The sequence below is a fragment of the Xiphophorus maculatus genome, chromosome 13, assembly GCF_002775205.1.
Source record: "Xiphophorus maculatus strain JP 163 A chromosome 13, X_maculatus-5.0-male, whole genome shotgun sequence".
NCBI lineage: Eukaryota > Metazoa > Chordata > Actinopteri > Cyprinodontiformes > Poeciliidae > Xiphophorus > Xiphophorus maculatus.
This window is the reverse complement of record NC_036455.1, coordinates 892,321-909,246: the sequence shown is the minus strand read 5'-3', so window position 1 is coordinate 909,246 and position 16,926 is coordinate 892,321. Positions and strand designations below refer to the sequence as shown.

The 16,926-nt window shown below is 41.0% G+C and overlaps 1 protein-coding gene across 1 annotated transcript in view; it reads left to right on the top strand.

Annotated features, from left to right (window-relative positions):
- jarid2 (jumonji and AT-rich interaction domain containing 2) overlaps nucleotides 1-16,926 on the top strand; it is a 113,654-nt gene that overhangs the window by 94,095 nt on the left and 2,633 nt on the right. The window contains exons 7-17 of the mRNA XM_014476106.2: nucleotides 5,652-7,119; nucleotides 8,594-9,135; nucleotides 12,302-12,394; nucleotides 12,594-12,712; nucleotides 13,176-13,246; nucleotides 13,394-13,508; nucleotides 13,600-13,705; nucleotides 14,053-14,235; nucleotides 14,528-14,658; nucleotides 15,577-15,763; nucleotides 15,918-16,025. Coding sequence (XP_014331592.2) covers nucleotides 5,652-7,119; nucleotides 8,594-9,135; nucleotides 12,302-12,394; nucleotides 12,594-12,712; nucleotides 13,176-13,246; nucleotides 13,394-13,508; nucleotides 13,600-13,705; nucleotides 14,053-14,235; nucleotides 14,528-14,658; nucleotides 15,577-15,763; nucleotides 15,918-16,025 — 3,123 coding nt within the window. The remainder of the gene's footprint in view (nucleotides 1-5,651; nucleotides 7,120-8,593; nucleotides 9,136-12,301; nucleotides 12,395-12,593; nucleotides 12,713-13,175; nucleotides 13,247-13,393; nucleotides 13,509-13,599; nucleotides 13,706-14,052; nucleotides 14,236-14,527; nucleotides 14,659-15,576; nucleotides 15,764-15,917; nucleotides 16,026-16,926) is intronic.

The window sequence follows — 16,926 nt, the reverse complement described above, 5'->3', positions numbered from 1 at the left end:
GTTCTAATTTAAATGTATAAGTTAAATGGGACCACAAACAACTTGGTTGCATTTGCGACCAAGCAGCTTTTGAGCAGGTGATTTCGAAGAGTGACCTATATCTGCTTCTAGTTGCTGATGATAGTTGAAAAATAATGCTAATCATCTTCATCATCATCATCGTCAAAGAAAAAAAGAAAAGAAAATAGGGGAAATTCTTTAAGTTTTTGTGAATATAGCAATAGAGCTTTTACAGATCCTTTTTTTATTTTTTATTTTTATTTTACAAACTCAGACTTTGCTTATTTAAGTAAATGTTCCATGATTAGTTTATTGCCAAGCTGGTAAAAATTCCAAGAAAAATTTTAAAACAAAAATAATTTTGTTTTTGTTTTTTAACTGCTGTGTAATATTTGTTTATTGCGAGTACTTTCATCACCAATTTTGTGCTGCGTGGCAGAAACAAAAGCTTAGCATACATCACTCTGTATTGAATCTGAATCGTATGCTTTTCAGTGTTTGACCTAATGGGAAAAAAATTAAGTTGTTTGTAATTTTCTAATTTATTAAGATGCACCTGCATACCATCTTCAGAGGTTTGGTTTCTTTTATTGTTAGCATGCTCTTAATTTCTTTTATCCTCCCATCTGCTATATCTTCCATTTATCTCTCTCTGTATGATTAATCCCAACTCTTCTTTGCCTCTCTCTCTGTCTTCCATGCTTTTTCCTTTGCTCTGCATTTCTTTCCTCTCTTTCTGCATGATTCAACTTACCCTCTCTTCTGCCTCCTCTCTTCTTCTTCTCCTCCTCCTTTCCTCTATCCATTGTCTCTGAGAGAGAGTAATGATTGTGTTTTGGCCTCCCGCGACTGCAGCTATATTTAGTAGCGCTGGCAGAGAGCTGCGAAAATCCTGCCTTCCCTCTTCGTGGCACTTAGCGGGTTTCAAGGAACCCCACAAAGTGAAAACACAGGAAAATAAGGCCAGACGAAAGCTTCAGTCCGAAAATGGGCTTTGCCTTGTCACGATGCACAATTAAAAGCAACCGTCTGCTGAGGCTCTTTGTTTTGGCTCGCCTTTTTCTCCCCTCCACCTTCTACATTATGATTCCCAGCCATTTAAATGCCAGTCTTCATCTTGCAGTGCTCACTGTTGCATGGTGAAGCTGCTAATGCACACTTAGACCCATAGTTTATGTTTTAAAGTGGTTGGTATTGTCCACTAAGAGCAGCAACAAATCTTAATGAGACTGACTTCCTGCCAAGACAAACTTTATACTCATTTCCTAGCAGTCTGTTGGCACTCTGTGTAATATTAAGACTTACGTTACATTTTATTTTTCTCTCTTCCTCTCTGTTCACTCAGAAGATTCTCTCTCTCTTTTCCTTAATTTCCCCATAAATTAGTGTGAATAGTATGTGTTCACCATATGAGCTCAAGACACACACACACATATACATTTATTCACATGACCCACTGAAAATATACAGGCTCAGTCAGACCAAAGGTGAAGTGATCATCCAGGCGAAAAGCAATCCAGAGTTTGTGTATGTTCAACCTGAAGGGCTACAAGCATTATCATAATGCAACTTGGCTCTCGCTAATTTAATAGCAGAGTGTATCAACAGAATCCGTGCAAATGTAAGGATCCTTCCAAAAAAAAAAAGGATTTTACATGAGTCTATGAGATTAATAAGACAAAATGCAGCCAAATTATGTCATAATGTTAGCGCCAAGTTCTGGTATCACACAAATTATGTATTGATATACACTGTTCAAAAAAATAAAGGGAACACTTAAACAGGTGTTTAACACTTAAAGTGTTCCCTTTATTTTTTTGAGCAGTATATTTGAGTATGACATGAATGTCTCTGCAGAAGTATGACTTTGTCATCTGTATAGTTCCTTGCAAAAAATATTGATACATTTTAAACTTTTACATTGGATCGAAAGCATCAGTTTTACCACAGATTCTGAACCTGATTTATGTCTGGGCTTTGACTGGGCCATTCTAACTGATGAATACGCTTTGATAACCACTGTGTTGCTGTTCAGGCTGCATGTTTACGGCCACCGTCCTGCTGGAAAGCGAACCTCTATTTAAATCTTAAGTATTTAGAGCCTCGATAACAAATTTTCTTACAGGAATGCCCTGTTTTTGTTCCATCCATCTTCCCTTCAACTCTGACTAGCTTCCCTGTCCCTGCTGGAAAAAGAAAACAGCTTGTAACCACCCAGTTTAATGGTGGGGACGGAGTGTTCAGAGTATTAGTTTTCACCACACATGGCATTTTGCATGTTGGAAAAATTTGGTCTCATTTGACTAGAACACATACTTCTACTGACTTTCTGTGTCCCTTACATGACTTGTGGTAAACTGCAGATGGAACGTCTTGTGAGTTTCTTTCAATAATTCAACAGTCCGGCCACTTTTCAATAAAAGCCAGATTTGGGGTATGAAAGCAAAATTACAGATGTCAACAGGACATCTGTAATTTTGTTGATAGATTTGGCCACCTGGAGTTCTGGATCCCAGCAGCAGCTACTATTTAAGATATTGTTTTGTAACTAAACTGACCTGCCTGCTGTGCTACTTGATCTTCATGGTGCAGTTTGTTCACTATTACTCCTAACAAACCTCTAAGGCCTTAACAAAACAGCTGGACTTGTATTGAAATGAATTAATTACACACAGCTGCACTCTAATTACTTTGTCTTCACAATTATGTGCTAATTTGTGTTGGTCCATTACATGAATTGAAGTTTATGGTTTTAATGTGAAATTATTTTGAAAGTTTGAAGGGGTAATACAGTCGTGGCAATGATATGAATCACACAATATTCAAAACATCAAAAACACGATGTCACATAGAAAGATCCCGATCATCTGCACTGATTTGAGTTTGTATTTTGTGTAACTTTGTTGCAACCTATATCTTGGAACTTGATTCCTTGGTCTTTTTATTGGCCAGAAATCATTGATTGATAGAAAACTGTATCATTACAGGAAATTCAGAATCTACTAATGTAATTGTTTCCCCTCAAATGTCACCAACTTGCTATCTACTAGTTTTCGCTGTCACTGTGAGAACATGTAGGAGCAACTGACGAGACGAAATCTCCATGTTGGGCTTCTCTCTCTTTCCCAGGGTTAAATTTCCTCTTTTCTTTTTCTATTCTCTGTCTGGCCTTGTCTCCTCTTCTGTCTCTATGCATCCCCTCCTCCTACTCCTCCTCTCTGGGCCAACTCCTGCAGATGTTGATTATAAAAAAAAAGTCTTCCTGCAAGCTCTCAGCTGGGCTATAGCAACACATGATGTCATCTAGACCCACCTCTCTCTCCCTCCCCTTCCTCTCACGTGCAGACGAAATCCTTTCTGCTTCTGTTTACTCTTGGCTCTTGTTTTTCTCTCATTTGGTCTTATCATCCCTCTGAGTCCGTTCAGATTTATATATTGCTTTGTGTCATTTTTTTGTGCTTCTTTCTTTCCTCGTTTCCCTGCTTTCATTCCTTCCCCTCTCTCTTTATTTACCAGACAGAGTAATTGAGGACGGACAACTGGGGGGGGAGAGAAACTGTTAGGTCTCCCCAGATCATAACAGGTCTGCTGAGCCCCCTTGTGGTGGAAAGTGGGATTGGCAGTCTGAACCGCTTGGTCAGCAAACCGTAGCTGGTTAGATATCAGTTAGTCTGATATCTAAGTTAGTCAGTTAGTCTGATATGTATAAACATCATGAAGAAAAACAAACAGTTTGAAAGTTTTTGTCATTCAAAAATCAGTCTAATTTGTAAGCAAGGCACTACTTCACAATATGCGTCACATGCTGATAAATTCTCTGCTTTATTGTTTGGTTTCTTTAGCCTTTATTTCACACCTTTCCAACACTCCCTCCTTCTTTCCTTTTCACCCTTTTTCTCAACCATTGTGTGCATGTGTGTTAGGAGGAGGGGGAACTGATTGACGGAGGCTGGGTTAGGTTTCAGTGCGCCCTTATCTTTTAATGGCCCGGTCTTTGTGTTGGCCCCTGCCACCTGAGACGAACACAACACAATACAATACAATATATGTGCATGCACACGCGCACACACACACCCCTCCCTCTCACCGGCATGAATATGAGTGCGATGCAAGAGCCTTTCAAAGGAAAACCTGTCAATGGGCCGGCTGTAGCTCACCTCCTGTGGTGCCCCGGCTGTGATTGATAACTCCATCTCTACTTTCTTCTTCTCCTCACCCCCCATTCTTCTGTTCAAGCTCATCTAAACAGAGGAGCATAAAGACCCCACAGAAGAATTACAAGAACCCAGAAACATTTCTCATGTCTTTATGAAATTCAAAGTACTCTTGCTGTGCTTCTGAGTGGATAACAGAATAACAATCAATAAAAATGTTTATGATCAGCATAAAATTGGAAATATATTTCAAGTTATTATTTAATTATAAGTCATAAGAAAAATATCAATTTGACTAAAGAAGGCCTGGAACGGAACCCTGTGCTGAACACGGACAGGATCTTGGAGTTGAATACACCATAAAGGCCTCTTTGTCCATATAAAATGGTTCAGGAGATAGATTTTTCTGCTTAGCCCATTAGCTTTAAAAAAAATAACAACAAACCTTTAGATTTACAAGTTTTATAACTCTTTATTCACACAGAATAATCTAAAGGAAGGTAGAGATTCACTAAAGAAAAGACAACCCCCAAGTTGGTGTAAAAGTAAAACATAAAAATAACAGAGATAAGAAAGATAAATCTATGCCGCATTCTAGGTACACAAATGAGCGTTACTACAGATCCTTCCTTCCAGCAGATGTTAGACGATACAACCATCACTGCTCCCAACAAGCTCAAACTCAGTGTTTCCATATTATTCTACTATTCTATGTGGAAGGATAAGCATAAAAAGAACAAGAGCAGCAGGATATAACTTGATCAAGGTTGAAATTTGCCAGACCCAAAAAAAGTTCAGCTGTAAATAAACTGGCTATGGACTCTCTGAACAAGCAACAGGACAGCCTTGTTTGTTCCTAAAACTCTCACTCACACACTTCAAAACACACATCCAATAAAAGACAAGCAAGTAAAAATGCTATTTTTGTTTAGCCAAATGGGATTTTACCACGTGCCAATGACCCCACCTCCTACCTCATACTGTACAGCCATCTGTTAATGGAAATCACAGAGCCATCCCTGCTTCTCAGCTCATGTTTTTCTTTTGCTCTCTAAACTGTTGTTTATCCCCTCATGTTGTGGTTTTGCTCTTGTATAAATCTCAGGCATAGTGTTGACAGTAAATGGAAGATTTAAGCAGCCTTGTCGATTTTTTTCCCCCCAGACTTTACTTGCCGAATACAGCGTTCCACAAATAGCTTAGGATCTGTCTAACCAAATGTTTCAACATGCAGCTAGAAACACTGTGTGACCTCCTCATTAGGAAACACCCACGTTCCTACATTCTACGAGTTGTGCTTTCTGAAAATGATATCTGTGTGGGCATATTGTGGAAAATTATCTTAATTATTATGTCTGCATGGTTGTATTTATAACTCAGATTTAATTTGAAACACAGCAATGAAACAAAATGTAATCAGACCATCACCACCTTTTTTTCTAGAAAGCATCCCTAATATTCTGTTAATCTTTTTGTTTCCCTCTCTGTTTATCTCAGGTCTCAAAAGTGAATGGGATGACGCGGGCTGGCTCGGCACAAGCTGTCGGTGGTGCCAAGAAGAGCCACGACTTACGACTGCCGTCCAAAACTGTGAAGAAGTACACAGCCACCGTGTCCAAGGGCCACGTCACCTACACCAAAGCCAAACAGAAAGAACTGGGCAAGAAAACCAAACTCAGCAGCAGTAACAAACACAACAGCGCCGCCTCGGCATTATCGTCAGCGAACAATCACAATCAGCACAGCCAGCCAGCAGCCAGCAATAGGCTGGCCAACTCAGGAAAAGCAGCGGCACCAGCCCACCACAGCAATGCAAAAACCCGCAAACAGGTGCTATTATCAAACGGGCTGCACAAAGCGGTGGTCAACATGCGACCCAATGGCAGGCTAAATGGGCAATGGCACAATGCCTCAGCCAAGGAGGACGGGCAGAAACAGTGCCAGCAAGGCCACGGGGAGTGCCCGGGTCGAGAGGGACTGCGAAACTCCAAGCGGCGTCTGGAGGTGGTGCTTAACTCTGTGAGTACAGGGGTTGTTGTGCAGAAAGCCAAAACGAGTGGCTCCGAGGCCAAAAAGGCCAAGCTTCAGCCCGCACCACTGGAGACACGCAGCAGCAGCAAAAAGGTGGCCAACGACGAGAAAGCTGCCAAGCAGAACAGCACCCCTACCACTCCAATTTCTAATGGACATGATGCAGAGAAGCCCACCCCGCCTAAACAGACTCAACCTGCTACTCCACTTTCACCTTCTAGTCCACCGCCTCAACAAACGCCACCTCCTTCTACACCAGCAGCCAACGTGGAGCCAGTGAACCAGCGACCCAAGCGTGCATCGGCCGGCAAGCTGATGTTGATACGACAAGCACAGCAACAGCAAAGCAGGTTGCATGGTCGCAGCTCCTCCTCATCCCCCTCAGTAGGCTACAATAACACACCAAACCCCAGTCGAGCCAGCACTACCTCAGACCCTCAACAAATCTCTGCCTCCTCTCCCTCGTCCTGCAACGACTCATCTACTCTTCCTTCCACCAATGGCCCAGGCCAGATCAAACCAGCAGCGTTGCGGCTCGCAGACCGCGACAAGGAATGGGAGCACGAGAAAGAGCTGACGCGGCAAAAGGAACGTGAGCAGGAGAAGGAGCGGGAGCGCCAGCGGAGCAAGCCAGAGGGCTGGGCGGCGCTGGGCGAAGTGCCTGTCTTCCGGCCCTCTCAGAGGGAGTTCCAGGACCCTCTGGTGTACTTGGACGCAGTGAGGGAACAGGCCGAGGTGGCTGGCATGTGCCGTGTGGTGCCACCGCAAGACTGGCGGCCGGAGTGCAAGCTGAATGAGGAGATGCGCTTTGTTACACAGGTGCAGAGGGTCCACATGCTGGGCCGACGCTGGGGCCCAAATGTGCAGCGGCTGGCTTGCATCCGCAAGCACCTTAAATCTCAGGGCATTACCATGGATGAGCCACCAGTCATTGGTAAGTGAGTCAAATAGGAAATAGGAAAACTACCTCTACTAGTATTTAAAATGATTAAGTGTTAAGCTGCAGACTTCTGCAGATAAACACTGCACTGATTGTACAGGAGTGATTGTACAGCAGTGAATTAAACCATGACAACCAGCTTTAAAGCAGTAAGCATTCAGATTCTTTTAAGGTATAGAAAGGATGGCACACAAAGTAAAACAAAAACGATTGGAATTTAGCAGTGTGTTCACTAATAGCTGTGTATGACAAAAACCAATCAGTAAAATGTCACAATGTTGTTCCTCCTCTTTGCATGTGTTGTGCTTTTTTGTACTTCCAACAGATTTCATGTTGTTTATAGAGGACAGCAACAATATGTATTGTTTCGGCACTAAACTTAATGGAAGAAAAGATGAATCTTTCATCCTCCTCCTGTTAGCTTATAATTCTTTGCCAGATGTCCAGTCACCTTAATTTTTTATAACAATATAGAGAAAAATGTTCATTTTTGATGACCATGTATGCTGTCATGTAGCTACCAGGGTGTTGTTTTCATTTTTCCTTCAGCTTGTTTTGTTGTTTATATAGAGCCTCATTTAAATCAGCTCAGTGTAGCGAGTGCTGTTGCAGCTGTTAGCCAGACAGAGCTGGCATCCAGTTTGCCACAATGGAGTGTCTGTCACCAGCCAAAATATCTTTCCTCTCAATGACTTCCTGTAGCGTCGCCAGGAAATCAGTTCAGCATTGAGATCAATTTGCCTCTCTTTTGCCAGAGTGATCGTCTAGAGAGTTTTTTTTTTTTTACAGTGCATAATGACCAAATTAAATAATTTAAGATGATGAAAAGGTTTGATCTGATCTGTAAATGCTATGCCTGATGCTGCTCTGATACAGTTCTCACACTGTGAAAATACACATGCAGAATGGGTTATAAAGTTGCACTAGTGTCACTCCTCTGATTCCTGACATTGTGTGTGTAAGCAATAAGCAGACCAGTGACATTTTAGAGGTGTGTTTTGCACCAGCAAAAACAGAGACATTTGATTTTTTTTTTTATATTACTGTCATGGTTAGAGATGTTTACCAATCTACATTTTGTCAATGTTAGATAATAGGGGCACAACCAGCATGTTCCATTGAAGAGAGGGTAGATTCTGTAAAACTATCAGAATGGATTCCCAGTTGATAAGCTGTCTTTAGCATCTTTTATATAGACTGTTAGAATAATTAGCATTGTTAGTTTTATCAACGGTGAACTGCATCCTCCAAGGTATTCTGTGGGGAATTTGTAATCCTTTACTTTAAAGAGTAGAAAGCTCAAGTGGTTCCCACAGTCAGTATTTGCTTCTTTTATGGACATATCGAAGTGAAGAAGAGCTGCTACTGCAAAAGCAGCCTATTTTCTTTAATCAAAAAATATTTAAAGTTCTACTACCAGTTTTGATGTTTACGGTTCGTAAGCTAACCCTCTGTTTGCTTTGTGCAGGTGGCTGTGAAGTGGACCTGTCACGTTTTTTTCAGCTCATCAATGACATGGGCGGCATGCAGCAGGTCATGGACCTGAAGAAGTGGACCAAGCTTGCCGACCTCCTCCGAATCCCCAAGTCAGCACAGGACCGGCTGGCCAAGCTACAGGAGGCGTATCTCCAGTACATCCTCTCCTATGACTCTCTTAGCGCCGAGGAGCGCCTCCGGCTTCTGGGCGATGTGCTGCAAGAGAAAAAGAACCTGGAGTCGCGCCAGGGCCCCCTTGAGGGCCTCTCGGATTCTGCTGCGCACGCCTTGCCACGCTACGAGCCCAAAAATGGGTTAGTGGGCGGAATAGTTGGAGGGACGACCGGGAACCATCGCACCAACGGAGTGTACCACCGTCTGAAATGTCTGAAGGAGCTGGAGGCTCAGGTCAAAGCGGGCCGACGCCGGCTCTTCGCTCAGGAAAAACAAGGCAAAGAGGACAGGCATAACGGAGAGCAGCGAATGGAGGAGGACCGGGGCATTCTCAGTGATCAGTACAAGTGTATTTACAAGGTGAGGATGAAAACAATACTGTCCTTTCATGCCACACACTAGAGGCATATTGACGAGAGGCATGAAAGGGCATCTATTTCTGCTGTTTTTTCCTTCTGTCAATGAGTGCACATAATAACTCTTATTGTCATTTAAGGATCGTCTGTTGGTTTGTCATCAGAAGTAGCAATGCAGCATGGAAGCATCTTTGAATCTTGCTTCCTTATTGCCTCAGTTTTGTGGTTTCTCTTGTGTAACTTTTCACCAGCTGAAAGATATTGAGAAAGACACATTTGCGTTTTGGGAGCTATTATCCGGTTGGTTTTGGCCTCTCAAAATTAATTCTCTGAGCAGTACTATTCTTGTGTACTGTCACAATGAGGCTCACTCTTCAAAAAAACCTTTTTACCTCAAGTTCGGGGGCCAAGGTTTCATTGACCCTCCCACTTTACTGCAACCACTCTCGCTTGTGGTGCCGTTCACAGCATGACACGTAGCAGAAAAACTGACTGTGATAAAACTATTTCTGTTTTACACTTTACCTGCCTGTCTTTTTGTCTTTATCGAGTTCTTCATGAGAGAGGAGCAGCTGAAGTGCTGCTACAATCTCATACCTCTGCATAACTCATCAGAGGTTTGGTTTCGTCAACTGGCAAGAAATGCGATTTACGGGATCGTAACACTGTTAACCATCTGTCACTTAAATGCTTTTTAAATTATCTCTGCGAGTTTTAAGATATTAATTCAGTAATAAGGCACAAAATGAGAAGCACTCTTCTCTCAGCCTGAATTGTTAGTACCACGCATGAATTGCATTATATATCTGGAGCTTTTAGTCGACTAAAACATGACTTTGTTTCAGTCATGGTCAAAGTTGATATGGCTTTAATCACAAAGATATTACCCATTAAATTTCTAAGTATGAGGAATGCAGTTCGAGTCGGAAGTGTACATACACTCATCCTCAGGATGTGACTTTAATAATTTACTTGAATCCCTCTTTTGGTTGCATATGGTGCAGCATTTAACTCAAGTAATTTAGAGGACTGGTTTCACAGATTCAGATTGATAAAGGATGTTCTCTAATCTGCACAATTTTACAAATACAAATGCAGGTTCAACTAATATTTATTTAAATGTATCTGAGAAGTTTCCCAATATAAATGTTGAGTAACTTTTTATATACCTTGCCAGGTTTATGATGTAATTCTGGCTGTATAAATGATTTCAACGTTTTATTTAATGCTTTCACCTACTACTGGCAGCAAAACAGCCTAATACTGCCACTGTTCTTGTCAATTGGTGCAATGTTCTTGGATGTAAGTTTTCATCTAAGAACTCCTTGTTCTTGTGGACAAACAGCCTTCCTTTTTATCTGAAGTGGGCAGTTTTCCATTCACATATGTGTCCCCAATGGGGGATGGGCCCCAGATGGGATTGACTAGTTACATAAAGGCCCCTGCTAATTACTGTCACAGGTGGAAAAACTGCTCACAAAGTCAGGGATGTTTTCTTGGAACACTCTTTTGAGATCCACCTAAGAGTTCAGAATGGTTTAGTTGATGAGCAAAACCAGTTGGGAACACAAATGGGTTCCATATAAGATTCTGGTTACAAGTCCAAACTCATTGAGCCTAACCAATATCCATATGAGGCCCATATGTTTTATACAATTGGGTGTTCTGACAGAAAACTGGTTTTGGAATGGAAAACAAAGGCTAATATTAAGCTTCTGGAATGGCTCAGAACCCAACCAATTGAAAACATATGGACTGTTTTAATGCTGAACCTGTACCACAAAACAATGTAATTTAAATGCACTCGAATGTTTCTGATGATCCAGACAGAGGTCCAAGAGGTTTTCTTGTAACTCACAAAGAGGCATTGAACCAAATAATAGTGTGGGTGTTCAGATATTTGAGCCTGCATGTATAATTTTGACCTTGTGCAGGTGAGAGGAAATCTTCAATAAATTCCAACTTGTGCACCCATTTCTTGATGGGTTTCATTGCCATCTCAAAAATGAAAGTTTCAAATGTATCATTAAGTTGTTATTGCATTCATGCTGACAGTGAGTGTATGTAAACTTTTGAGCAGACCATATTTTTTGCTCGATTGATGGAAACTTCAACTTGTCGTTTTTGTACCTTCTACATCTTCTGAGCGAAATATTTCTCTGCAGCTGTGTTCTCTGTACGGTACTCTGTTGGCCTTATTATGTGCACATGGATTCACATGCACAATATTCCCACCACTATTTCCTCTTGGCTGCTTTGCTGATCTGGCTGGTTGAAATGTAGGTCAGGTAAAAAAAAAAAAAACAAACAGAAAAAAAAGCCAAACTACTCCTTTCAAAACGTGTGTGTTCTTTAGCTCTTAACATGATTGTTCATCTTCAGCAGAACTGATTTGTGTGCACACATTTGTTGTTGGGTTGAAGGTAATTCAACAGTTCATCCAGTGATGAAGATAACTTTGATAACTTCACTGCACGTTCACTTTGACTCTGAAGCAAACTTTAATCATCTCAAGTCTGGATCTCGTTTGATATTTTTGATTTTTTTATTTCCCCCCTCTCTCACTCTCAGTTTCTCATGGTAACTGACTCCCTCCCTATCTGACCTTCCTTTGAAGAGCTGAGATCCTGCCAACAGACATGACCCAGAACAATCAATGACTCCGTCACAACATGCATAGCTTAGATTTGTGGGCAGTTTTTGATTATAAGAGGCCTCTAAGAAGAAGGTCAGATTTTGCTTGTCCTGTCAAGAGAACAAAGTGCTTGTCAGGAGTATAATTATGGCCTCTAAATGATTAAGAAGTATTTGAACTGTCAGGAAAAAAACAAGTATATTTGATTTAACTTTATTATTATACTTCTTTGGATTAAATTTGACAAATCTCATCTAAATTTTGAGCTTGAGGATTTGACAAGGTTAAGGCATATAGTGAGCAGATTTGTAGATGAGGGACTCCCATAAAATAGGGTAAATGTACATTTGTCTGTAAACATGTCATTTTATCCAGTCTTTGACTCAAACAAACTTTGAAGTTTGGAGGGAAAAAAATTATTCTTTTTACTAATTTTCTCTTCATCTCCTTCCTTTTGGTTTGCATCTCCTTGATATCTTTTCCAATCATGACATTTAGTCTCTTCCGATGGATAATTTAGCGGGTTTTTTTGCAGGGGAAATCGGTTTCCTTGACCAACTTCTTCAGGATAGCCCGGAACACCATGACCATGTGCTTTAATAAGGAACCTGGAGCTGCTGAGGTTGAGGTAAGCCTCCAAGAACACCACATCAAACAAGAAAAGGAAAGTAAACAACTTTTAGTGGCTGGATTTATTCTGCAACTGTGGGTAAAATAAGAATGTCAAGCTACTGAAGGAAACCATTCATCACTTTAGTACAACACCTGGAATACGCTTCTTGCATTTCTAAGTCAATAATTTTCCCTTTTCCCCCCTCTTTTTGCAGCAAGAATACTGGAGGATAGTGGAGCAGAGAGACGCCCACGTGGCAGTCCACTGTGGAAAGGTGGACACCAGTACACACGGCAGTGGTTTCCCAACAGGAAAATCAGAGCCATTTTCAAAGTAAGGGCTTCTTATTTAATATTCTAAACATTGAGATGAACAAACTTGAGCTGCAAAATGAGAGTTTTCACCGGTTATTTTTGAAACTTCAGCTCAGATGTTACCTTAGTGACGTGGCAATGACACTGCTTAAGGTCATGTTATGCCATGCGGATGCTCCACCTGCACTGACAAAGAATCGCTTACCTCGACATGACAAATGCATGGACACATTGACCTACTTTCAGACTAATTTAGCTGATGAGTGTTTCACCACTTTTAGCCCCTTATAAGATGTGTTTAGAGCATTGACATTTCACCTTCGGTGCTGCAGGAACCAAATTGTGTAGGACGTTGAACACTATTCAACATCCGGGTCTCACCTGGATGTCAAACAGAAATCTTTATAGAGCAATCTGTAGGAGGATTCACAGGTGTCTCATTGAATATGTTTGTTAAATATTATTTTTCCCTCTGTCCTCAGACATGGATGGAACCTCACTGTCCTCCCAAATAATTCTGGATCCATACTGAGGCATCTGGGTGCTGTGCCTGGTAAGACATTACAGTATTTGTATATTTGTACAGACCAATGAGCTTTATTAGGTGCATCTTGGCAAATGTTGTGCCTTACTCTGCCTACAGTAAACTCGGCAGTCATTAATGCCTCCTTCTTCTTCTCCCTCCTTCCCATTTTTTCAGGGGTGACCATTCCCTGGCTAAATATTGGCATGGTCTTTTCTACCTCATGCTGGTCTCGAGACCAAAATCGCCTTCCATATATTGATTACTTACACACTGGTGCTGACTGCATTTGGTAAGTGTCGCCAACCTGCATTTAAGATCTGCCATATCTCGGTAACAAGTAAACCTTAGATTAATAGGATGAAACCTCTGTTCTCTGGCAGGTATTCTGTCCCTGCTGAGGAGAAGGCCAAGCTGGACAAGGTGGTCCATACACTGCTTCAAGCCAATGGCACCCCAGGACTAGAAATGCTGGAGAAGAATATAATGGTGAGTAGAGTCTATGTGGGAGCAGTTGTCCTGTGTCTTGTGTAGGAATTGTGAGGAAATGTTATTCCTCAAAAAGAACGCTTTTCAAACCTATAAAGTCTGGGAAAGTCTGGAATTGTGTTTTAGAGATCTGGATAAGAAATGGGGGGAAAATAGAAAGATATTTGCATATCTAGACTCTCCATCCATCCAACCAACATTTAGTTCATTCCATGACAACTTTAGACATATCCTGCCATAAATACCAGAATAAAAATTTATTTTAGATCTGAAAAATATAAAATTTTGTCAAATTAGTTGGGAACTCTTCTGTTGTGACCCTGTCTGTCCTGTTGTTAACCCTCTAGATCTCTCCAGAGGTGCTGTGCCGTGAAGGCATCAAGGTTTACCGTACGGTCCAGCGGAGTGGCCAGTTTGTGGTTTGCTTCCCCGGTGCCTTTGTCTCTAAAGTGTGCTGTGGCTACAGCGTGTCAGAAACGGTGCACTTTGCCACGCCACACTGGATGAACCTGGGTTACCAGGCTGCAAAGGTCAGTCCATGACACCAGGTGAACATAATAATTGTGCTAAATATGAGCAGATATACCCAGCAGTAACTTTGCTGATGTCAAGAAACAAAAATTACCACAAGGACGTTGGGTCAAATAAGCAGACTCGGATGTTTTTTTCATTCTTTTTTTAGAATTTAATTCAACATTTTTAACTCTGCAAGAAAAATCCAAAAAATATTTGGAAAGAAAAGTCGACTATTTATATCAGTTCACTAAAAGAAATTAATTTCATTTGTAAAATGTGATTTATGCTTGTTTTGTTTTTGGTCAGGACCTGAAATTTCGTTGCATAGCCAAGCCTTTCTCCATGGAGAAGCTACTGTATCAGATCGCCACCGCTGAGTCCAAGAGGGACAACGGCCTTCTCCTCACCACCATCTCCACCCTACTCAAAGACCTCAGGCAGGATGCCACACCACACAAAAACACTTTTTTATGATGTCACAGATCTAAAAATACCAGTTAAGTCTTGATTTAAAATATACATAAAGTGACCAGGTTAGCGCTTTGAATTGAAAGGCTAGACATTTTGTATGTAATAACATAGTATAACATAATTAGTTACTTCAAATTTTTTTTATAAAATGATATAACATGAGGTGATACACTTTATTTTGATACATAGACTAGATCAAAAACATCCACTCAATTTAGAAATAGTAACTACGTGTTGTTTACTGTATTATACATTTTTTCCTCGAATGTATAATTTGAGGTACATTGTACTCTTTTTAGAATAGCACAAAAAATAAAATGGTTAGATTCCTGCAGTCAACCGCTTTACAGATCCCACTTCTAGTTTTCCAACAGTAGTTTTAAATTCACATTACCTGTATGAGACTAGTAGTGATTCTTTTTGCTTACGCACCATGACAGTCAGAAAAGTGGGAGCCTTCCTTCAGCCAGCTCACCAGCAGGGTGCAGCAACTGTTGTGGGAGAGGGTCAGTGTTGTATTACTCTAATAAAAAGGAAGGATCGCTCTATAAGGCATCCCAATTAGAGAACTTTAGTTGGTAGAAAGAGTGTGATGGAAACTTTGATCAGTTTTGAAGCTGCCATTTTTCTTTTTACTTTTGTACTTGTGGCTGACCTGGTGCCTATAAAGATCAAACACATTTACTTTTTTCTAAGTGTTACTTCCTGTTAAATTCTATGTCCATTATTTGTCCTTGTTGTGTTTGGAATACATATAAGCATTTTGTAAATATTACCAGAGAAACTTTACTTCTGTTACAATCAGACATTGACAGATTCTGCTCTGTGCTTCCTGAAAACGGTTTTCTGTCTCTTTCTGAACCTGCTTCTCTCTCGTCCTCCAGGAACATAGAGTTGCACCAACGTCAGGAACTTTATAACGCAGGTTTGCTGTCCTCTGCCCGGTACGGCACGCATGACGGCAACCTCTGCCCCACTGACGGGCGCAAGAAGCCCCGCGGGAAATGGCTGGCACTGGAGTCCTTGGAGAGACGCTGCCAAATCTGTCAACACCTCTGCTACCTGTCCATGGTGAGAGCAGAGTGTTTAAACTAAACCTTTTCACAGTAATCCAGTGAGAAAAATGATCTAAGAGGGGAGGACATTTAAAAGGGTTGCAAACATTCCTTTTGCTCTTTGATCCATGTCCCAAGTGATAATATTGCTCGTTTTCACATCTTTGCAGGTGGTTCAGGAGACGGACAACGTGGTTTTCTGTCTGGAGTGTGCACTACGCTACGTGGAGAAGCACAAGTCCTGCAGGGGCCTTAAGATGATGTATCGATATGATGAGGTAACATGTTCTCTCTGTGTCCAGAAGGGGGCGGCGTCAACTTAGAAATAAAACTGAGCACCCACTGTTGACACCCTTCCAGAATGCTTTTGTCAGCTTATAAATAAATGATTAACTCCGGCTGCTGAAAGCGTAACCAAATGTATTTACATTCAAACATTTCTCGCATTGTCTTTGTTTTTTCTCTGTTTATATAACAATATTTGCAAATGCATATCTTGCAGCTGCTAGTTGACAAACAACAATATTATGAAAGTTTATCTATTTGCTCCAATACAATTCAAAAAGTGAACTTTATGTATTGTCTAAATTTTGTTCATACAGAAGCATGTATTTCATGCATTCGTTTTGATTAATGTTGATGACTATTACTTAAAGAAAATTAAATCTCTCAGAAGATTAAAAGTTTACATAAAACCAATAAACAAAATATTCATACAGAAATGTTAGCCTTCTGAAAACTGTGTCGGTGTACAGTACATGCCGTCACAAGCTGATCAGGGCACATTGTGCATGAATAGCGTTGAGCGTGGCAGGGAGCCTGCTGTTCTGAGCCAGCAGCTCATTTGCATTATTGGCTCCAGATCCTCTCCATCTTCCTCCTGAAAATTCTCCATGGATTCTCTTTGAGGGTCAGGGCAGTTTGCACAGTGATACACCTTTATGGTCATTAAGATATCACAAAGTGAACAATGTGGATTTTGTGTCTTTGCCCTCTTCCTTGAGATTCTGAGACCTTAATTTCCACCTGAAATGCAGAATTTTGTTTTCAGGTGCTATCCCCTGTTGCTTTTAAACCCCTTTCTACTGTAGGTTTTCCTTCCACTTAGCTTTCCATTAGTGTGCCTAGAAAAAGCACTCTGTGAACAATCAGCATTTTGTTTTTAACAATGACCTGTTC